The 24,256-nt window shown below is 40.5% G+C and overlaps 1 protein-coding gene across 11 annotated transcripts in view; it reads right to left on the bottom strand.

Annotated features, from left to right (window-relative positions):
• Positions 1-23,894, bottom strand: part of LOC18430526 (pantothenate kinase 2) — an 82,918-nt gene extending 59,024 nt beyond the window's left edge. For 3 of the 11 annotated variants that reach the window (XM_088860297.1, XM_006840677.4, XM_088860296.1), the window contains exons 1-4: positions 23,615-23,894; positions 18,297-18,509; positions 16,338-16,393; positions 9,381-9,497 (exon numbers count right to left, since the gene is read on the bottom strand). Coding sequence is in view for 7 of the 11 variants with exons in the window: in XM_006840677.4 (XP_006840740.4) it covers positions 9,381-9,497; positions 16,338-16,393; positions 18,297-18,509; positions 23,615-23,771 (543 nt within the window). In the remaining 4 variants the exon portion in view is untranslated. Of the gene's footprint in view, positions 1-9,380; positions 9,498-16,337; positions 16,394-18,296; positions 18,510-23,614 lie in introns of those variants that run through there. The other 8 variants (XM_088860299.1, XM_011623719.3, XM_088860300.1 and 5 more) reach the window with 6 other exon arrangements.
• Positions 23,895-24,256: the final 362 nt, after the last annotated feature.

Here is a 24,256-nt window from a genome sequence, read left to right as displayed (position 1 = left end):
ATTGCCGCCGTGCTGGTTCTAAGAACCATGCCCATCTTGCTACCACTCCGAGTCGACTTCCCGGCTGCAATGCTAGTCTCGCCTCTTCGTCAAGTTTTCTTCCCTTTTCTATCTTTATTTGAACCTTACGCTTCATCGCCCTCTCGTGTGAACGTACGGTGCCCTAAGACAAGGGTGGGTCTCTTTGACCCACTTGTCTCGCAAATTAACCATAGAAGTGTTGTGCAGAAAACAAGAGGATTGCAGGTCAAGGGAGGCGATTCCGAACCAGCTAAAGCAGCTAGGGGGCTTTTTTCGTGATCTAAGAGGGCACCTACACGAGCCAACCCGAGTAAGTCCCGAATCCACCTTAAATTCCTCTATCATCGGTTGGTATACCTGCCCTTGCTCTCGAGCAAGGTTCCGAGAGAGCGATCTCAAATCCGGGGTTCGTCAGAAACCCGAGATACGTGCCTCTAGATCATCGAGATTCGGAGGGCGAGATCGAGGCACCTAACCACCCACATCTACCATGTGGGTCTTCAAGTAGTCATTTGTTAGTTCCACCTCTTTCTTCAACAAAGGCCACTTGAGCTTATAAGGTGTAGCGTGTATCCTAGGCCAAACTCCCTCATTGCCTCCAACATCGCTTCAAAACTTCTCAAACTGGCAGTATTAAACAGTAGACCTGCTTGAAAATATTGTCAAGCCACATACTAATAATAAACCCTTTCTCCTGCTTCGTCAAATGACTCTCTAAACTAGTCTCCACCGGATTCCTTCACAAACCACCACCTTGGGATCAGGAAGGGGAAGAATGTATCAATAAGCCCCTTCTTCGAGGTCTCTTTTGCCCAATGGTACTTGGTCTAGATATGGAGGCCCCTCCCTCTTCATCTTCATCTATTTCATGGATATTTACAAAGGCCCTGATGTTTTCATATTGTTTCCTTGTTTGTTCTTTCTTCTTTTCGACCCCTCCTAAAAGATCCAACATCTCTTTTCTATCCTCACCAAGGACTTGAATACATGGCGCTACATCCCCTCTCTTGTCGGCCAAATGCTTTTTTGACTTATTAAGGCCAGCATTATACGCCTTTTCGCAAAATTTGCAAGCTACCCTATTCTTGTCATTAGGGTTGGGACAATACTTATATTTCCAAACTGGATCAGCTTGTTTACTTGAACTCAAGGAAGACATTTTCACCGACAACCCTAAGCTATCAAGTATCAACTTACCACTTAATCCTGAAAATTACAAAAAAAACAACAAAGTCAAACTTGAGTACATTTAGAAGAAGTTGAAATTGTAGTTACGTATATAAAAGCAAGATTAATTTACAGCTATGTAATCTAAATATTTGAAATTACAAATTAATCATTCAAAGAATATTAAAAAATGATCATCTAAAAAATTATAAATAGGAAATGAAGTAGGAAGACTTAATACATTCCCTCTTTAATATCTTGAGTTTTGCTTTCCTAAACTAAATATCAAAATCGGAGAATGATCCAAATAGTGGATAACATATCAAATACATATTATAAAGTATCAAAAACAAAATAAAAAGTAAGGAATAACATCATAACACATTTTACACAAAAAAAGAATACATAACCCACATTAGAAATATTGAATATACCAACCTTCTCAAAATGGATTCGATAACAGCCCAAATCGAAAAGTTTTGATTCCCAAATCTCCTCTTTTACAACCACTATAAGCCCCAAAAAGATGCGGGATGAACATCCTTCGATTTTGTGAGCATTCGAGGTAGAGAAAAATTTTGATCTCTTAAGAAATCTTCAAATCTTGTTTTTTAGAGGGTTTTTCTCTCTCTAAACCACATTAGAAAGGTTATGGGGGGCAAGAATGCCCCAAAACCTTCCCCCCCCCCCCCCTTGCTTTTAAAGGGAAAATGTCGAAAATACCTCCTGACCTAGGGTCATTTTCCGCCCTTGGACTTCAATTTTTGAGGCGGCACCCACCTTTTAGACCTCCTAGGCAAGCGCCTTAGTACACTCGCCTAGGGCGGTTTGAGGCATAGAGCATAAAGCCGAGGTAGAGAACCAAACAAACCAGAAAATTAAGGTCTTTAGAAACCAATAGGTTCGGCAGGTATTCATCATAGTTATTTAAGGAGCTTGCACTGAGCATGGTATCATACACCAAATATATTACGGTATACACTCCTCAACAAACTGGGGTAGCCAAGAGACGGAATATGACCTTGGTGGAGATGGTGAGGAGCATGATAGAAAATGCCAAGCTTTCACAAGATTTTTAGGGAGGGTTTAAAAACCGGTTACATTCTTAATCAGAATCCCACGAACACTGTCCCACTAACTCCTTATAAGAACATTATTGGTCGTACTTCGTCCCTGACTACCTATGAGAGTAGGGATGCTCAGCCCATGTCCTAATACACCACACAAATACGACAAAGTTAGAACCTAAAACAGTTAAACGCATCTCTCCATAGGATAGCCACACCAAGGTAAGGGATACCAGCTTTACAAACCAGAAATAGGGGTTGTACTAGAAAGTAGAGATGCCCAATTCCTTGATAATTTCCTTGAGGGGCACACCACTCATGAGCAAGCAAACATTTATAAGATGACGCGTGACTGTGAAACCCAAGCTCCCGAACCACCACATTCTAGGAGAAGTAATTGTATTAAGAGAAGACATGATTTCTTCACCTTCCTAAGAGAATATTACGAGTGGATTGAAGAAGAATCGCTGCATGAACCTTGTTCCCATTATGAAGCTATAACCTGTCCAAAAAAGAATTCACGGACAAAGCCGTGATCGATGAACTCAACTCAATTAAACAAAACCATGATTGGGACCTAGTTATCGATCCTCATGATAGAAAACCTATAGGCTGCAAGTGGATCTTTAAGAAGAAACCGAATTCAGATGGGAAGCTAGGATAGTACAAAGCCAGATTAGTACCCAAGGGATTTATTCAGAAAGAATGGATAGCTTATGATGAAACCTTCTCCCCTGTAGCTAAGTTACCCTCCATTAAGATCCTTATAACCATAGCAGCCTATTTCAACTTCAAACTCCAACAGATGGATCTAAAGATGGTGTTTCTAAATTGGTAGTCGGAAGAAGAAATTTCTAGAAACAACCAAAGGGCTTCATAATAAGGGAAAGGAAAACCTAGTGTGTAAACTTAAGAAGTCCTTTTATGACCAAAAGCAAGAATCAAGGCAGTGTACATAAAGTTTCATGAGGCATTGTCAAAAGTTGGTTTTGTGCCCAACCAGGAGAACTCTTGTATGTATGTCGAGGTCAATGGGAATGATTTTGTGTTCATCTCCGTGTATGTGAATCACATGTTGATTGCCAGTAATTCAATGACTCATTTTAGGAAAACAAAAATCTTTCTTGTCATGGCACGCTTGATATGAAAGATCAACATCATGTGAGATAGAAGGAACATAAGCATTCAATTATCTCAAGAGATATATTGCAAGAAAATACTGCAAAGATTCAAGATGGAAAATTTTGAGCCCATACAAACCTCCCTTGATAAGAAGACCAAGTTAAGCCTAGCCATGTGTCCCACAAGCATAGAAAGAAAAAGAGGCCGTGTAGAGAATCCCATACAAAAGTGTGGTTAGGTCACTGTTGTATGTTATGTTAGGGACAAACCAGACTTATCATTTGCTATGAGCATGATTAGCAAGTTCCAAAGTAATATAAGCATGAAATGCTAAAAGGCAATTAAAAGAGTTATGTAATATATGAAGGGAATTGTTAATCTTGCACTCACTTATAGAGCTAGAAAACATATTAAAAAATAGTGGACTACAATTGTCTCATTTGTTTTGTTAATCTTGCACTCACTTTTAGAAAACATATTAAAATGTTATTTGTTTTCATAGCCCTAATTGTATTAGGAGTCCTATTTGGATTAAGATTCCAACTTGGACTACAACTCCTACTTAAATAAGAATTCATAGTAAAATATTATTTTTTTAAGAGCCCTAATTGTATCAGGAGTCCTATTTAGATTAGGATTCTTATTTGGATTAAGACTCCTACTAAGAATAGAATTTAAATTAAAATAAAAGTTTATCTTATCAGAGTCCAATTAGAAGTAGATTCGGGTCAAATACTCAGGGGATAAGGTTCCTAAAATAACTCTCTGAATCATGATTACTGATTTTTGGGATGGACGGGTCAGATTTGTTTTCTCTCACCTCACAGAAACTAGGAATCCTATCGGTCAAATTGAATTCTAATTAATATAGGTATACCCTAGACCTCTTGAAAAAACACTATAAATAGGGGGGTCGCCCCTTACTTCATTATTCAGTATTCTAGTCCTCCACTCTCTCCTCTCCATGACTCACCTCTCTCTCCTCTCCATGACACATCTCTCTCTATAATTTCTCTCTCATCTCTCTTCATTAGAGGGTGGCATGTACTACCCAAGGAATCCTAGGGTGCCACACCAACCCTAGGGCTAAGAAGGGAGCACACCCAGCCTAGGTTGTAGCAGGGTAATGCAGCATTGTGGCATACTCTAAGAGCTTTCAGAACATCCCTACACCAATTTCATGTTTTCATACCCTAATTCTTTAAAGGGTATTACCTAAGGCGCTTCTCAGCATATAGAATTCAGTAGGCCCAAAGGTTCAAGAAGTGTGCGATCAGTGTGGAAACAGGTGTGGGCTGTATTAAGTCCTAAAGGCTAACCCTAGGCAAAGTTTAATAAGTCTTCCCAGCCTAATTTATTTATTTTCAGATTAGAAGTTTTAGATTTATATTTATATTAGATATTTTCTATTTGCATTAGAATTTGAATTTGAAGGTTTCAATTCAACCTTTGAATAAAGTTATATTTTGGTAGTAAAAGTAAAAGATTCTACATTTAGTGGGTTAATTTTTTAGTTTCTACATTATATTGTGGTAATTATAAGTAGAAATTGTAATTATTAAAATAGAAATTTTTAAATTCATACCTTGGATTCTATATAAACATATTTTCAGAAGAAGTTCATGACTCTACTCAGATTTGATCCAGTAAATTGCCTGTGTGTGAGGATCTTCGGCAAAAACTAAGTAGCAATTTGTGCGGCTAAGGAGCCATGATTTCACGAGAAATCCAAGCACATAGTCCGACTATTACCACATTTACAGAAGAGATAGAGGCCGCTTATCTCCCGACAAAGGCTATGTTAGCACTTAGCAACTCCTATGACTAAGGATTAGTGGCAAATGTGTTTATCAAGCATGTGCATGGGATGGGCTTTAGAGACAGTGAGGAGTGTTTGTATGGCTTTCAAAGGCCAAGTGGGAGATGATGGCCTTTAAAGCCTGTGAAAGCATGTAAAAATAATAAATATATTGAATTGTACATCATAGTGGAGTGTATGTTAGCTGATCAACCTAGAGTTAGGTGATCTACGGCCCACACAAAACCCTTTTTTCCCTAGGACCACTATGAAGATTTTATGGCGGGTCATCCATTATTGAGGTCGGGGATATGCCCAATGATAGTTTGTAGACCAAAAGAGCTTCGTGATCTCTTGTATAAAATTCTAGACTTGTGAGAACAATGGCCAAATCCTCAACAAACTTTCATACGGCATATATATATATGACAATCGAATATTGAAAGCAATCCTATAAAAGGATATGTGTACATATGCATAGAAAAAGTCCCCCATGCAATATAACGGTATGTGCATGTGACTTGCTCTTAAAAAAAGAACTTGCAATCCACATACTAGGAATGTTGTCCCACTATTAATTAGCAGAGTTTGACAGGCCAATTACGAGCACATCTGCATGACAGGTGCCTTGTGGGTTGGTTTGAGAAGATAGTTGTGGAACATGGTTTTCTAGCACGGGTACCGTAACAATTTCTTTTCTTGACCCGTTGATAGCAATCAGAGGTTTTTCTAAGTGTTTTAGAGTTTTTAAGAATTTTTAAGAACTTCAAATTATTATTTTCAACTTCTTTTATGTTCTTATGATTTTTGGATACTTTTTATTAGAATCTTTAAAAATGTTTATGCTCTTATGATTTTTGGATACTTTTTATTAGAAAATTTAAAAATGTTTTTATGCACTAAAACTCTAAAAAGGGCAATCCAGATATTTTGGAGAGTTGGTGGGCCATTGTGGGACCCATGTGGGGGGGCCAAGGGCCAGACCGACACCTGAGGAAATCAACTTCAAGTGGGATGTGGGGCCCACATGGGTCACATACCCCACATTAGCGGGACGACCCACTTCTTTTCAAGATTTCATGGACTCCTACAAGGAAAAAAGATTTACCACTTGTTTAGGAAATCTTCCCGAAGATACTTGTTGTGAAGATCTTGATATATTTAGTTGGTCAAAAAATTTTAAGTCTTTGAAAATTGAACAAACGTTTTTAGTATGAATTCCTACGTCGTTGTGAGAGAAAAGAAGTTCTAGTAAAAATAAAAGATAAGATCTCATTAGTCATATCCTAGATTGACTAAAAGTAGATATGGGTCAAAGATTCAGGTATAAGGTTCCTAGATTCCTCCCTCAATCATGATGGATAATTTAAGGAATGGATGGTTCTGATTTGTTTCTCTCTCACCTCACAAATTACCAAGAAATCTTTTGCTTAAACAGAATCCTAAATGAGAAGAGAATACGCAAGGGTGGACGGCTCATCCCCTCATTCCCATCACACTATGACCAAACCTCTCCCTCTCTCTCTCTTATGCACACCCCTCTCTAGTTCTCTCTCTCCTCTCTCTCTAGGGCAGGTACGCCCAACCTAATAGGCAGAGCCATAAAGGGTGGCTCGCACCACCCAGTCTAGCCAAGTTAGGGGGTACGCCCTACTCATATGCTGCCTTGAGGTCAGCATAGGTGCCTTTGTGGCATGACCCAAAATAGAGTTAATTTGTACGGATCCTAAAAAAATACAGAAAATACAAGATGCTCCCTTTTTAGCCAAAACTTATTAGAAAGGTCAATCAACATGCGGGTTTTTAGTTTTCCCCAATTATACCCCTTCGGTCCGAGGTTGAAATTCTCAGACTGCTTCATTAAGTTGCAGTCCGAGGTTGAAATTATTGGACCGCTTTACTTTTTCAAAACTCAAGTTGCGGTCCGAGGTTGAAATTCTCGGACCACTTTGTTTTTTCAAAACTTAAGTTGCAGTTCGAGGTTCAAATTCTCAGACCGCTTTTTTTTTGCAAAAATTTAAGTTGCAGTCCGAGGTTAGACCGCTTTATTTTTTCAAAAACTTAAGTTGCAATCCGAGGTTTAAACTCTCAGTTCGCTTCATTTTTTCAAAAACTTTAGTTTCAGCCTGAGGTTCAAATTCTCGGACCGCTTTTTTTTTTCAAACCTTATGCCATGTATGTTCTCACAAATGGAATGCATGTCATTCTTTCTGGTAATTTGAATAAGGCTTAGATTTGTATGTACGTGGATGTATGCATGTCATTCTTTGGATGTACATGGATGTATATGCATGTCAAATTCTCGGAGCTCTTCCCTGAGTGAGAATAAGGCTTAGATTTGTCGCAACTGAAGTTTTTAAATCGGCCCAAGAATTTAAACCTCAGACCACAACTTAACTTTTGAAAAAAAAAAAGCGGTCCGAGAATTAGAACCTCGGACCGCAACTTAAGTTTTTGAAAAACGGAAGCAGCCCGAGAATTTGAGTCTCGGACCGCAACTTAAGTTATTGAAATAGTTCGATACTTTCAACCTCAGACCGCAACTTTAAGTTCTGAAAAAAAAAAGCAGTCCGAGAATTTTAACCTCGGACCGCAGGGGCAAACTTAGAAAAAAAAGGCTCGCGTTGACTAACCTTTTTGGTAATTTTTGGCTAAAAGGAGAGCGTCATGTATTTTTCTCACTTTTTTAAGGTCTGTAAGTAATTAACTCCCCAAAGTACAAGGTTAAGCGAAACCCAAGCCTATTCCATGCTCTTGGCCTAATAAATCAGATAGAGGGTAATCCAGAGGTGCTTCCCAAGTTCAGAGGATTCACAGGACCTAAGGATTGAGTGTGTCATGGGTCCGGTAATTAGGAATGCGGCATGTTGAATCTCACGGGTAGTAACCTTAAGCAAAGATTCAGTAAGTCTTCCTAGTTTTATTTATCAGTTTTACTTCAACGCTTGATGCATATTTGTTTTAGAAGTCCTTAATGTATTAGGAGACCTATTTAGTTTAGGATTCCTACCTGGACTACTACTCCAGCTGAGATTAGATTTCCTAATTGTTTTTGGATTCATATTTAAAGTTTGTATTCAGTATTATGAATATGGTTTTGATTGGCAGTAAAAGTCAAAGATCCTAGATTGTAGTAGGCTTATTTTCTAATTATACATTGTATTGTGACACTTGTAAGCAGAAATTCCAGTTATTAATAAAGATTTTTTTGAATTCATACCTTAGAATTCTACATAGCCGACCCCCGGGATAAGGCTTGGATGACGATGATATCTTAAAATTCGACATAGCCACACCTTTCAAAAAGGAAGGTGTTGTCTTTGGTTGGAACGAGTTAGAACTACGCTAGTTTTTAACATTTTTCTTTTCACGTTTTCCGTATTTTACTTCATTTTAAAAGCAAACAGAATCACCAAGTCCAAGTAATATCTTAATGCAGCAATGACCTAATCCGAATCTGGGGCTGAGTTGGTCCTAAAACTCAAGTCCCTCTCAAATAGCCCACGAAACAAGTAATTGACTTCAGTAAAGAAATTCATCTCATGTGAGGTATGAACTCCCTCTACAATCTCAGGGATCTTAAATAATGGCTGCAATCCCATTCTCTAAAAGGCCAAGATCTTAAATAATGGCTGCATTTCCTTTATTTAAAAGACTGGAATCAATTAGACCATCTAAAACAGTGTTATAAATAATCATCACCATAATCAAACTCTAAACTCAATTTCATGATAATTCGACTCTATATTTCCCCAACTCATAAATAACTAACAAAGAAACCAGAAAGCTTGCACGAAGAACTGAAATATTATGCATGAGTTAGGAACCAAATGTACACTAAGCTTAATAATATGTCCAGTTTAATCATGAATGGATCCAATAACCTGTTGCTTCCGGAAAGGCCTTAGGAAATCTGACCATTGAATTCTTAGAATGTAGGGAAACAAGCAACTAAAGACAGCCAACAAAAAATTCCAGAAAAATGTTACCAAAAAAAATAAAACCTAAACTCAAGCAAACCACGACATCCATATAGACAAAAGACTCAACCAGCAAAACCTATAGAAATTCAACAAGAAATGATAGAAGAGAGAACTCTGGTAAAGAAATGCTATACAAGTGTGCTAACAGTATTTTTAGAAACTGTGAATAACTAATGTCTTAAAAATATATATGTAACTAGGCAGAATATATAATTGTACTACCTTAAGCAAAAAATTTGCTCCAGCTACAAGGCAATCCATTTCATCTTCCTTGTCAAGAGTAACACCAAGTCCTTCCTTAAATACATCAGTAAATTTGTACGCCCCACCCCCTGTTGCCTTATTAATCATTTTAGAAATAGTTAGAAGCTGAGCATTTGTACATGCCAAAGTATATTTCAATCAGTTGGAAAGAAAAACAAGCAATTAACATTGCACAAAACAAGGGAAAACACATAATGATAAATATCGTTTGAAGTAGGTTACCATTTCAACCGAATGCAAAGTATACAAAATTTTGAAGATCAACTTAAGATTTGCTCAAGAATGGTACAGATCATTGAAGAATATTGCCACAGGATGGATAGATCAGCACCAACATATACTAACCAATGGAAGAATCAGCAAAATTTGGTTACAAACAATATCTTCTAAGAGACTACTTGGGCTCAAAACACAATGTGCAAGTTTTGACCAAAGGAAAAAATGCACAACAGAACTGTGCAGGAAGCTTGAACCTCTAATCGAGGCCCTTTGAGCCCTGTCTCTATTGGTTCCCTGGCCCTCCCCCCGCTTGGTAGGGGGCAATGCCTCCCTCTAATATCCATTACCAGTATGCCCATATCCTTAATAAACTTTAAGCCCATCCCCCACACCTCGAGGTTACCCCCACCTCCCAGCCTCTGCCTCCCCCTCCTCACCTCCTATCACCGCACCTGCCTCTCATTCTCATCATCCCCGCTGCTTGTATCCTCCCCCGTCCAGTCCAAGCTTCGCTCATCCTTGGTGGGATCATTATGCCCCCGGCGTGACAACTTCCGTGCAATCGAAAAATAACAGCAGCACAATTGGAAGGAGCCTTAGCTCGTCTGTCGAAAACCCACGGACGGCTCCATCCTCGTCAGCTTCCCCTCCGAAGATAGCACTCTTAGGGCCTTGCGGTCCTTTGTACCTCTGGTCTTCAAAGGGGCCTCCCTCTCCCTTCGCAATTGGTCCGCGGGCAATGGTGCCTTCCGGAACAGAAAGTCTAGGTTACCACCTCCCACATTCCCTTCCACTCTCTCTTCTGATACTTTTATGTGAATCGCCCTAGCTTGCGGCTCCTTTGTTTCCATTAACTGGAAATCTATTGAATTCCTTCCCCTCGGGTCCATCCAGTTGCATTTGGAGGTCCTGGACTTTAGCCTTATCCCCGCTTCTCTCTGGCTCAAGGTGGAGGCCTCATTCTACCGCATTTCGATTCTTGGTCGCCTGCATCCCCTCCCTCCCCCATTTTCTTCCCTCCTTCGTCTCTGATGAAGGTGCAGCCCCATCACCCCAACTCCTGGACCGCCGTCTCCAAGAAGCGCCACCAATCCCCTCTCTCCCCCCCTTTGACGACTCCCGCTTAGTCTCTTCCCCCCTCGCCTGTAGGCCCCCTTGTCGTCACCCATGCCCCCCTTCCCACCCTTCGCCTCAGCTCATACACCCCTCTCCTCTGACCCCCGAGGTAGAGTCCTCCCTCCCTCTGCTCTCCCTCGAAGCCCTGGCTCCAGTCCCCTCTGACCCATTGGACCTACACCAGTGCCCTCTTCATCTCTTCAACTCCCCATGGACTGGTCCTCACTCCCCACCAACTCATGGTGGAATCGGACGATCCTACTCCACCGGACCCTGCTTTTTTGGCCTCCGTCCTCTCTCCCCTACTCTGATACCGCCCAAACCTTATCCCTCTCATCCTTGTTCCCCTCCCCTCCCCTCCCCTCCTTTTCCTTTTCTCGCCTCCCGGACTGCCCCACCGCCCTTCCTGCCTCCACCATCTTTCTTTCCCAGCCAACCCTTGCTCCATGGCACATCCAATCTCTTCAACCCTCCTCTTCATACTCATCCCCCTTCTTTCCCGACACCACCCCCCATGCCCTTTCCCCTTTCTTGCACCCCTCCCTGTTCCCTTTGTGTATTTTTCCCCCCTCCCCTACTCGGCCACCACCCCTTGCACTCTTGTACCCTTCCTTCTTCTCCAAGTCTTCTTTGCCACCCTAACTTCTTTAACCCCCCCACACCCCTTAGCGACCCCAACTCCTCTTAACTTTAGCACTTCCTCCCCCATTTCTGCCCCAAAGCATCCCACCTCCTCTTATACCTCCGTCCCCCTCTCCCCCCCCCCCCCCCCACCCCCCACCCAATCCCCACGCTCCCTCCTTCCCCTGGCGCAACTGTTACCGCAGCCCCTCTCCTAGCCCCGGCCTCTCCCCTCACCCCGATCACTCTTCCCCCCCCCCCCCCCTCCTTCCTTGTCGATAAACTCTAACCATGTTGACGGAGTTGACCGAGGCCAAGGCAACATCAAGGAAGTTCTCCGTGTCATGAGTTTACCCTAGGACGGCCACAAGAGTCTCTTCCACCTCTTCCTCCAAGAAGATGCACAGGCAAGGCTCAAGGTAAGGAACCTAGGCTCAAGGGGCATCCGCAACTTAGCCTCAGGCATAAACTACAACAGACAGCAGATCCCATCCTCCACCTTGGTGGCCCTCTCCCCTCCCCTCCCTCCTGGCCTTCTTTTAAGAAGGTCACTAAAACTGGCTCACGCCCTTCCTCCCCTTGTTTCTTTATGAAACTCCTCTCTTGGAATGTACAAGATTTAGGCCAACCCCATAAACAGAACGTCGTCAATGATTTGTGCTTCAAGCAACATCCTTCCATTTTTAGCCCTCACAAAAACCAAACAACCCCACCCTTCCCTCCACCTCGTTCGGCTGGTTTGGGGCTGCAAAACATGTCAATGGGTCTCCCTTTCGGCCGAAGGCGCTTCAAGAGGTATTTGGGTCCACACACATTCTTAACTCTTTCTGCTCTGGCAACTTCTCTGTAACCGTTCTCTCCAGGAACTCGGATTGCTTCTCCTAAAAATTCTCGACCATTTACGGCCCCAACTCAGCCTCTTCCCGAACCCTCCTTTGGGATGAACATGACCTGGTTTCCCTCCCCCATCCTTCATGGTCTTAGGGGGGGGACTTCGACTTTACCCTCTAGTCCTTTGAGAGAAATTCAAGCTCTAACATTTCTCAAGGAATGCTAGATTTTTTGGATTTCATCTCTAGGAATGAAGTCATTGAGATATCCCACTCCAAGGGAACCTCTTCACTTGGACTTCGACATTACCGTCTGGTCTCGGGTAGGGCTAAATACAAGCTTCAAACTAAACTACAACTTCTCAAAGGTTCCCTCAAATCTTGGAACATAACCATCCCTGGGAATTTCAAGCACCTCAAGACACCTCATTTCTAGGCTATCCAAGCCCTAGACTTAATTGAGGAAACCCGACCCCTGTCAAATTCCGAATCCCTCCTTAGAACCCAACACAAAAGAAGAGATATTCTATTTCCAAAGCTCTAGAGTAAAGTGGCTTCAATCCAGAGATCTCAATACCAGTTTTTTCCACAGAATAGCAAATTGTCATTGCCGACACAACTCCATCTCTACCATCAAGGTCGATAGTAGAATTCTCAACCAACCCTCTGAAGTTGAGGATGCCATTCTCTCCTTCAAAACTCTCTACACTGCTCCCTCTAGACCCAAACCGAGGATGGCGACTCTCCACTTTCTTTCCCTCCCCGGCCATATGGCAACCTGGCTGGAGCGCCCTTTCTCTGAAAAAGAAATTTTGGCCGCTCCGGCAGACTTAGAACAAGAAAAAGCCCCAAGCCCGTAACGGTTCCCCCTCGCCCCCTTCAAGGTTTTTTGGAATTCCTTCAAAGCTAATTTCCTGAATTGCTTCGAAGAATTATTTCACCAAGGTATCATCCACAAACCTATGAACTCTACTTTTGTCATCTTTGTCCTTAAGGTTGAAGGGGCTAAAGAGCTTAAGGACTTTCATTATACAAGTCTCATTAACTCCACCTACAAGATCCTATCCAAAGGGTTAGCCTCCCGGCTCAAAGAGGCCTTACCCCACGTCATCTCCCTCTCATTGAGCGCCTTTATTAAAGAGAGACAAATTCTGGATGGGGTCTGGGTAGCACATGAATGCATCCATTCTAGGCACCTTACCATGCTACCGAGCCTCATCTTCAAGATCAATTAGGAGAAGGCCAACGATCACGTTGACTGGGATATCCTGGATGAGACCATGGTTCGCATGGGTTTTGGGGGGAGCTGGAGAAAAGGATGAAAGGATGTCACTCCCAACCCTTCTTCTCTGTCCTAATCAGTGACACCCCCAAGGGCCTTTTCCCGGCTACGAGGGGATTGCGCCAGGGAGACCCCCTTTCTCTTCGCCATTTCAGCTAAAGTATTCAGCGAGTCCATTTCCAGCTTGAACCAGTCGAGCTGTCTCTCGAGCTTCAAAACTAGCCCCAGGGGTCATGTCTTCTCTCACTTGCAGTACGCTAATGACATGCTCGTATTCCTCGATGTGACACCTCAGGAAATCGAAACCCCCATAATCTTTCTTAAATGTTTTGAGTTCGCCATGGGTTTCAAAGTCAACATGTCCAAATCCACTCTGATCGGAGTCGCACTCACCCTGAAACAAACTCGTTCCCTCGTCCCTGACTAGGAATGCAAAGTGGATGACCTACCAACTAGTTACCTCGGTATGCCACTGGGCCTAAGAAAACCAAAAAAGAGGCAGTGGTCCCACATCATCGACAAAGTGGATCGCCGTTTAGCAGGCTGAAAAGGTCGCTTCCTTTCCTTCGCAGGCAAAACCACACTCATTAAGGCCACCTTAGCCAATAACCCACGTTTACCTCATTTTCCTGTTTCATATGCCAGCCACGGTGGCCTCCCGCCTCGATCAGCTCATGAGGAATTTTTTGTGGGCTGGAGATGCAACCACCAAGAAATGCTACCTTATCTCCTGGGAGAGAGTTTGTCAGCCGAAACACCTAAGAGGTCTCGGGGTTCGCATTTTGAGGAAGTAGAACACGGCCTGGCTTGGTAAGTGGTCGTGGGGCCTTGCAACTCAAAACAACCTCCTTTGGACACAAGTTATCCAGTGCAAATATCGTATCCCTCCTCCCAATGATTGGATACCCGCTGGCAGGCCCACTAGCAGACCTTCCGATGCCTGAAAATCCTATTTATCTTCCCTAACCCTATTCCATAGAAACATCCGCTTCCACCCTAGGAAGGGCAACGTATAAGGTTCTAGTCACACTCTTGTCAGCCCACATCCCCGTCATGGACCTATTCCCTGCCCTCTACTCCTTGGCCCTCAACAAGCTTTCATCTGTGGTGGTCAACATGCCCCCCTCGGGCCCCCTTAGAGTTTGGAACCCCTCTTTTAGAAATCTTTCTAACTCTGAAACAACAGACTTCCTCAACCTGCCCTCTCCTCTTCAATCTACCTTCTTGGCCCTATCTGGGCCTGACAAAAAATCATTTAAAAGCCATCCCCCTCGGGCTGTTTTTTCGTTGCCTCTGTTTACAAAAAACTCATGCAGCCACCTACCTTCCCTCACTCTCGAACTCCATCGTTTTACAGGCATGGGCCTCTTACGCTCCCCCAAAAGTCCAAGCTTCGGCATGGATAGCCCTTCCCGAAAAAGTTCTTACAGTGGATCACCTTCAGCGTAGGGGGGTCCCCATCCCCAATTGTTGTGCTATGTGCCTCTTGGACGAAGAAAGCAACCCACAATTTTCCTCCATTGCCGCATTGGCCACAACCTTTGGAGTCTTTTACTCCAACTGTTTGGTTTGCACTAGTATACTCCCCCATTCATCCAAGCACTTTACCATTTAACTCTTGCCACCCCCGGCCCAAAGCCGGTAGGTTACACTCTTGGGTCATTTAAATCAAGAGAAACTCAAGAATCTTTCGAGGCATCAAAACTGAGGTCCTGGCTCTTCCACACGATCACAGTTGCAGTCATTTTGTGGGCCACAAACCACAAGGGCTTCAATGGGACACCCTCCACGTCCTTTCTTCAAGAGCGGCAAACTCTTCTTTGGACCCGCAACCCACACTGCTCTTAGTCAAACATTTGGTCCCCCCCTCCCCCCATAGGCCAGATCAAATTGAACTTCAACAGGTGCTCGCTCGGTAACCCTGGTCCGGCACAGGTGGGAGGAGTGTTTCGACCATCTTGGGCACATTCTAGCATCAGATTCCAGGAACATCGGCCATGCAGACTCTCAACCAGCCGAGTCCATGGCCCTCCTATCAGGACTTAGGCTATACGACTTCTCTTGGGGACAGTCCCTGATCATCAAAGAAGATGCTCAAAACATCATTACCTGAGCCTCAGGCTTTGCACCTTGTCCCTGGTACCTCGCCACGATTTTTTATGAGATTACTCATATTTGCAAGGATACAGCTATCTTATGGAAGTATATTTGGCAGAATCCAACGCCTAGCAGACTACCTAGCTAAAGATGGAGTGCACGGCATCAACACTTGCCCCTACTTTTTGGTTTTTCACATGTGTGAATCTTTGCAAACTTGTTTATTTGTCTAGGGGCGTCTTCTCTTTCTAAACACATTTTTTGTATAGAGGTACCATCCTTGGTAAGCTTATTTTTTTGGCAAGAGGTCCGGGCTGTGAGTTTCCTCTTTGCTTTTATGTACTTCTTATTAATACAACAGTTCATACTTTAAAAAAAAAAAATGTGCAAGTTTTGACTCCCAGGTAATCTACCTTGAAATAATACAAGAAATTGATTTGAAAAACTATACACTGGATGTTTAATAGAGAAAAAAAGTATGGGAAGTTCTGAAATGCACAAATCAGGTTGCCATTAACCCACGCAGCAGTTCTCAGGTTGTAGCTGTTAAGAGAAATACCTCTATTCAACAACTCTACAACCATGAATCAAAATGCCTTGAGCAAATGTCTAAATGCTCATCTAAATGAGATCAAAGCTCCTTATATGAACTAACCACGCTAGCTTGAACAGAAGCAAGGCATTTGTATCTGAAACAGTGATAAACACGCTTCTTATCTAAACTATAGAAGGAATTGCTGCAAGAGTTACCTTAATAACCACATTTTCATTTTGTAGGGCCCCAGAGTTCCATGCATTCTCCTCCCCTATATGTTATCATAGAACAATAATTAGTAGGGTCTACTGTTTTGCTAACCAGTCAGGAAAAATAGTCAACTATGGAAAGGAATATTCTTTTCACCAAATAAGTCAGAATATTTACACAAAAAAACACTCCTAATTAGCTGAAACATAAAGAAGCAAAACTATAAATAACCAAGTTTACTAAAAGAAGCTACAAACAGAATATTTTTAGGCTAAATCGTAACTTGAATCCAATTACTGAACCAGGCCACATCAAGTTTTAGCAGGAATGATATGCTTATGATATGTGGATCCACTCAGCATCACTGTACGAGGCATGCAACAGAATTTCGAGAAAGCCTGATTTCCTCAGAAAATTACAACACTAGAACAACAACAAACCCCCCCCTTCCCCCATTATCATGCACATCGACAAGCTTTGCCTTAAACTCTCTGCCTTCCACAACACTCAGGCCCCAAGCTCCAAGACTCCATGGATTCAACAGTCATTTAAGGTGGCATATTCACACCGCTTGCCTCATGAAATGAATAGATGGATATCAAATTGCAACTTCATTTCTTGGAAGCAATTATGTCAATTTATTAATTATGTATCAAATCTTATCTAATAGGAACAATGTGCCCCTCTCATTCCAGTACCTGATCACCATAGCTACCCTAAAACTTTCAGATTATTGAATGACATGTGGATTCCTCATATCACGGCTGGGTACGAAGCTTCATACTAATACACTCTGTAGAAGTCAAGAAGGAAAGGCCGTAAGACCCCCCAAGATGATGGCATTGGCTCAAAGATTAACAGCTGTTCTCACTCAAAAATAGACTCATACCAGTAACTAACGCGTGTATTAACAATGTCTTACTCATTCTTTTTGGCCTACTTAAATGCGTTTTATTTCCTACTGATGGATGGAGGCCATATTGAAATAAATAAATCAAATCAGTATAATCACATAAAAATCTTTAGATTCAAATGTATTAATGATCGTATTGCAGATTTTAAAAGAATGACTGCTCCTTGAAATCAAATCAAAATCAAATGAGGGTGTCAATGATGAACATATCTACAACTACATTTCAAAGTGAATTTCATTTCAAGGGGAGTCTATAGGCCTTTCATATATTCTCTTCAATCTTTTTGCATTCCCAAAAATATTCATCTTTTCTTATAAATTCACTATTTTGTTCTCATAGTTTAATCTTTTCTCCATTCCCAAAAATATTCAATTTTTTTTATAAACTTTTTGTTTCACTATAAAATGAATGTGATGGACAACAAACACTCAAACATGAGACATGTTCACAGTATTTACATATTTTCCTTAAAATAAGGAAAAATCATAATATAATACCACTTTTTTTTGGAAACCTAAAGAGCTATATTTTTAATAAATTTTAGTGATTTTTTTAAATCTTTTAAGGCCAGATCCGGCCAACCCACCTATCTAGACAGCCAATCCACCAATAGGGACAGGTCTTTTGGATGGGTGATTCATGTCACCGATCCGTGTTTTTAAATATTGTCCCAATCCAGTAAACTCCTCTTTTACATCCCTTTTCCTGAACCTTCAATTGTCACCATCCTATTAGTTTAAGCAATTCTGTATACAAAAATAGTACAAAACTACATTCTGAGAAATTAAATACAACTGTCATGCATAGGGGTGGGCCTGCCAGGTATTGGACTGCTTTACTAACTTAAGGATCGATTGAACTAGTATATAACATAAGGAGACTCTAGATCAGTACGTGCCTCTCTATTGTGACTTTTTGGTGTATGATTTCAGTTTCAATTTGACAATGGGGTTCTGTTGCCTACAAAAGCAAAATAGCTATCCTTATGAAATCAATGAAATTCAATTAAATTCAAAATGAATATGAACACTGCAACAGAGTCTCATATACCACCACGATGAAGCTGCTTGCATTTGATGAAATCCACACACTCATTAAGCTTCCTCGTCTCAAACTTTACAAAATGGAGTCGACCACCAAGAATGGGATAGCTCCTCCTACCGCCATTAGGAACTTCCAACCTCTGCTTCATATATTTCTTCCTCTTGTCCTTATGTGGGTTATCCTCGTGTCTTGAGAAGTAGACCAACTTAATGAGAGATCCTGCAATAACAAGCCAATATCTACTCATATGATATGACTAAAAATATGCTCCTCCAAACTAACATATTCCAAAGCCACTGACCTCATAAAACATATGATGTATTATCTTCTAAAAAGGAAATGAAAAAAAAAATCCATGGAATATTATAAATGAACAAAAAGAGAACCAAAACAAAACTAAAATTCAAAAACAAAGAGATAAATAACAAAGGAAACCCAAGTATGATCCCAATTCAAGCAGTTAGGAAATCAGGAAATTAAGATCACACCTCTGAGAGAGATCAAGCACACCAAGGGATACTCATCTCAAAGATATCTGCTATTGTTAGATAATACCTATGAACCATGGCAGTAAATCTCAAATCCGGAAAACACATCTACATGCATTGAAAGCTATGAAGCCCAAGTATAACCATGAAAAGTTCATGTCATTTTTCTTTTTCCCCTGATATGTTGTTGAAACATCAAACACAGATATGACATTTAAGTTCAAGTATATGTTGCAACATAGACAAAAGGTCTGTAAATTTTTCTGATGCTGATAGATTGGCAAAAGAAGGGACCACCCTAAATTTTTCCTTTTAAGCTCCAGTGCTGTTGTGAAGCCTTCTATTTCCATTCTAGCAGCAGGTTTTGTCTTTTTTGGACCCTCTTGGGCTTGTTTTGAAAGACCATTTCGGTCACCACTCTTTGTAAATTCTACTATTAGTGAACTTCTCTCAAAAAAAACATAGACGAGGTCAAAACTTTAAAGAAAAGAAACAGAGAAGAAAAACAACAAAATAAAATTAAACAAGAATTTCCTTTTCCAAAACTCTTATTGGCAAAACTATAAAAACAAAATAACAAAAAAATCCCATCTCAAAGAAAAAAGAAGAAAATGATAAAAAAATTCAAGAAAACAAATCATCTTCAATGCCAATGAACAAGAAAAAGAAAAGGTACCCAAACACATAAAAAATGATGACGACCAAGAAGAACAACTTGTTAATAATCATAAAATCCAACTCCGAAACCAACATTCATAAAGAAGGGAATATAGAAAAGAAATAACACTAGTAATCTATTTTTAAAAAATGGATCAGTGGGATCTCTCATCCAAAGAATTGGTCCGGATCGGCGGATCGGCTGTCCAAATCAGTGGATTGGCCAGATAAGGCCTTAAAAAAATTTCAAAAAATAACTAAATTTATTAAAAATCTAGCTTTTCAGGTTTCCAAAAAAGAAGTGGTATTCTATTATAATTTTCCATTATTTTAACAAAATTATGTGAATACTGAGAACATGTCTCATGTCTCAGTGCTTGTTGTAATCAAATTCATTTTCTACTCAAATAGAAACTCCATAAGAAACAATATGCATACTAAATGAGAGCAAAATGGTAAAATTATAAAAAAAACATTAATATTTTTTCGAAATGGAAAAAAGATTAAAGAGAATATAAGGGAAAAAAAACTTTTGGAGATAATGGACTAAGCTATTAGGTATAAATAAAGTGTTTATTTGACCAAATTCGGATTCCAAATCGATTGGGAAAATAAAATAAGGATTTATTGAATTAAGAAGTCCATGTCTAAGGCGGATGATGAATAATATGACAAAAGAATGATTCAATAAAACATTTATGACATATATTTGCAAGGCTTCTTTGAAGAAAAGCTTGAAGTAGGGAAGCGGAGAGGAGAAAGCTTTAAAGTTGATGAGAGAGGGAGAGAGAGATGTTTGTGGAAAAATGTTTTGCATTTGAAGAGAGAGAGACAAAGAGAAAAGCTTGTGGAAAAAAGTTTGGAATTTGGAGAGAGAGACAGAGATGTTTGTGTTAAATGTCCCCGATGTGATTCATTAGTCCCACATAGGGGCTGTATGCAACATTACCAAGCGACTCTTATAAAATAGGGAACTTGTTTTCATTTGTTTTCATGGAGTTGCTTGGGCCCATCATGATATGAGGTGGCTCTATGGCAGCTGAAAAAGAGGAGTCGGCCACCTGCCCACCCCTCTTTTATTAAAAGTTTTGAAAAAAATTAAAATTTTTAAATGAAGAAAATAAAATGAACTAAACAATAAAAGGGAACAAAATTAAGTTGCACGGTTCCTAAACCGGCCGTTTTCGTCAGAGAACCGGCCAGTTCTTTCTGGAACAGTGCAGTTCCTGATAAATATGGGGGCCGGACCGGTCTCCCCAATTCCAGATCCGGAATGAGCGATTCCAATCCAGATTCCCGGTTTGTAACACCCTCTTTGTAAACCAACATTCCAAAGACAAGTTGATAGAAGCCAACAGGCATTGTAAACATTCAGACAATAAAGCATATCCAAAATTACCTTTGCATCTATATTGAACTACATTTAGGATTCCCAGTTTCCTCATTAGAGAAACCAATGTCATTAAAAAGAGGCCCGCCTAGTGCCTAGATGGGCCAGGGAGGGCTGGGGAATGGCATAAGCGGCCCTTCTGGGCAGTGGGTCGCCAAGTGCGAATATGACCCTCATGGAGGGGCATTTTCATCCTTTTCCCCCATAAATAAAGGGCCAAAGGGAGGGGTTTAGGTTCATGTGTGACCTAAACCCCTTTTGTTACCTTTTGGAGGGAATTTTTTGAAAAAAAAAACCACTTTTTTACATTTTTGTGGACATTTCAAAGTTTTAAAAAAATGGATCCAATCATCAACATGTTCGTTTGGATTTAATTTTGTAGATTATAAAGCTTGTTAGAAGGGTTTTAGGAAGCATTTACGATTGGGAAACATCTCAAACTTTAAAGATAGAAGATTGAGCAAAGAGGCTAGTTAAGAATCTTCATATTTGATATTTTATTTGTTATTTCAATGTCTTCATCAGGTTCATCTAAAAGTGGTGATCTGTAATGGAAGTATAGTTATAACCCAAATCCAAATGACAAAAATTGTATAAGATGTAATTATTGGAAAAAAGATACTAATGGGGTATAAAACCGTTCAAATAACACCTTGCCATTATTAGGGGGATGTTGCCCCTTCTGAAAAAGCTCTCGAAGCTATCAGGGAGGAGATTAAGCAATATTTTGAGTTCAATAAAACACAAAAAAGAATAAAGGATCCTTGTCATTTGGATAAGTCTTCGTCTGGCTCTTCTAAAGTTGGTGATCCAGATTCAAAGTATGATTATAACCCAAATCCAAATGACATAAATTGTACAAGGTGTAATTTTTATGAAAAAGATACCAATGGGGGCATTAACCGACTCAAGAAACACTTCGCCGGTATTACAATGGGAAAACCAAAAAAGGAAGAAAAGGAGCCTTGTGATATGGAAATGCCTCATCTGAGTTCTTTTAGAAGTGGTGATCCGGGTTAGACATATGGTTATAGCCAAATCCGAATGACAAAAATTGTATAAGGTGTAATTATAATGGAAATGATACTAATGGGGGTATTTCCCGGTTCAAGAAACACCTCGCCGGTATTAGGGGGCTGTTGCCCCTTGTAAAAATGTTTTTAAAGCTACTAGGGAGGAGATTAAGCAATATTTGACTTTCAGTAAGAAAACAAAAAGCAAGAAAAGAGTGAAGAGGTATCAAGTAGAGCAGCCAACACTCCTAAGACCTGTAGAACATCTACATAGAGCAAGAGCATAGTAGAAGAAGAGAAGGAAGAGGCAGATTCAGAAGAAACGGACGAGGACGACTCTGATGATGATGGACTCGATTCTGATGCATATGATGAGGCTTACCCCACTTTTTCCTATGATGACGGAGGACTCATGACTCTTGAGTCTTTAAGTGTATATTTGCTTTTTTTAATTTTCTAGTTTCTACTCTTATGTATATGCATATATGGTTGTATTGTTGTATGGAACTATGGATTATGGAATGGTATGGACTATGGAGCATGGAGTTTGGTCTATTGAGTATGGATTATGGATTGTGCTTGTATTAACTATTTATTATTATATTTTGTTTTTGGTTGTGCTAGCAATTTGCAATGGTTTGCAACTTTGGATTATTTGATTTTAAAAATTTTAATATTTTATGATTTATTATTCATATTCCCCTGCCCCTTTTATGCAACATAGGCCGCCCAGAAATCTGCACGCTCGGCGGCCAAGACCCGTGATCGCCTAGGTGCCGCCTGGTGTTTTTTGGAACACTAAGAGAAACACAAGTGGGAAAAATTGTTATCACAAAACGGCATTCAAGAATGAGCAACTGAACAAAAGAAACAGCAAAAATAAGCGATAATCGAAGTGTTCTGTTATCATAGTGAAATTTTGTGTTTCTAAGACCCACATTAAAGTTTTAGAAGGAACAAACAAAAAAGAATCAAACTCCATATCATGTCAAAATGGAAAAGCAAGAAGCCTGAAAAAGTAGGACCAAACAAAACCAGACTGCGGTTTTTCCTTACAAGCCCCAAAGAAGATGGATCAAATGAAAACATCTCAGATTCCCCCCCTCCCCTATCCCCACAAACACTCAAAACCCACCTCCTTTTTCCTGCTTCATACCTACAAAAGTATCCTGAAAAAGGTACCGAACGTCAAACCAAGTTCAAGTCAAAAGCCCACACAGTAGTTTAAATAAAAATAATAAAATCAGATGCATTGACAACTCATTTTAGAAACAAAAGAAGTGAAAAAAGAAGCCAGTGACGACAAAAAAACACAATACCAACCAACCCAAGATCCACAAAGAAAAAGACTAACCAGAAGAACAGCATCAAAAACAAAAGTTGCAGTAAAAATGATATCAAGCACAAAATGGAAACTAGCAGCACATCAAAAAGGTTTTAAAAATAAATTTTCAAAATGAATTAACTAATTTTTTATTTTCTTTTAAAAGTCAAAATTAATTCATTAAATTTTTTTAAAAAAAAAAGTCTCAAAGAATACAGAATTCGAAAACCCATCTTTTAAAATCAACAGCACATAGCTGAACTTCTACAATTGAATAGCCAGAAGCCACAAGTTAATAATAATTCTTACCACCACAAATGTAGGCAACAGCTGCCAACCCAAAATCCAATTCTCTTTCCAATAAATAAAAGCTAAAAAAGAACAATGGATCACATAAAGAACAAACCTTCCCAAACCCCATAAAGCCTTAACATTTTCATAGTAGAACAAACCTCCGATGTCGAGAGCCATGCAAGAGATATCATCAGACTGATTTGGCAAAAGAATAATTGGGTTCCTCTCCTCAAAATTCCCCTGAATCGCTGCCCCACTCAAATCCAACTGTGGTCGAGAACCCGACCTATGCATCGAAGCAGCCGTTGAAACCATCACACTTTCTCTCTCTTCCTCCTGTGATTGACCCTGTGAAGCAGGAGGCCTAGACAGTGATGGGTTTTCTTGAATAAAAGCTGAAGACGAAGAAGCAGTAGAGAGAGAAGAAGAGTGGGTGGTAGTTGAATCAGCCATCACTCCAAGTCTTTTATCTTCCCCCCAAAACACACGAACAACCTCTCTCTCTCTCTCTCTCTCTCTCTCTCTCTCTCTCTCTCTCTCTCTCTCTCTCTCTCCACCCCAACTGTTGAGGCCGCCCCGTGCGTACTGTTGGCTCGTTTGGTAGGCCACTGATGAATGTCAGCAAAGCTTTTCAACCCAAAAAAGCTGCTAAATTCTGTTTAATCACACCCAAAATCCTGCTTTTTTCAATACTATGAACAAAATTTGAACACCCAGAGAGGATCAGAGTCAAATTTTGAGAATCAAAGCATTTGAGCGTTTTGTGTTCCCAACCAGTTTTGCTGTACATTAATTCTTGT

The sequence above is a fragment of the Amborella trichopoda genome, chromosome 3, assembly GCF_054954075.1.
Source record: "Amborella trichopoda isolate Santa Cruz 75 chromosome 3, AtrichopodaSantaCruz75HAP2 v2.0, whole genome shotgun sequence".
Taxonomy (NCBI): domain Eukaryota; kingdom Viridiplantae; phylum Streptophyta; class Magnoliopsida; order Amborellales; family Amborellaceae; genus Amborella; species Amborella trichopoda.
The sequence above is the reverse complement of the archived record's forward strand: the minus strand, read 5'-3'. Positions and strand labels throughout refer to the sequence as shown.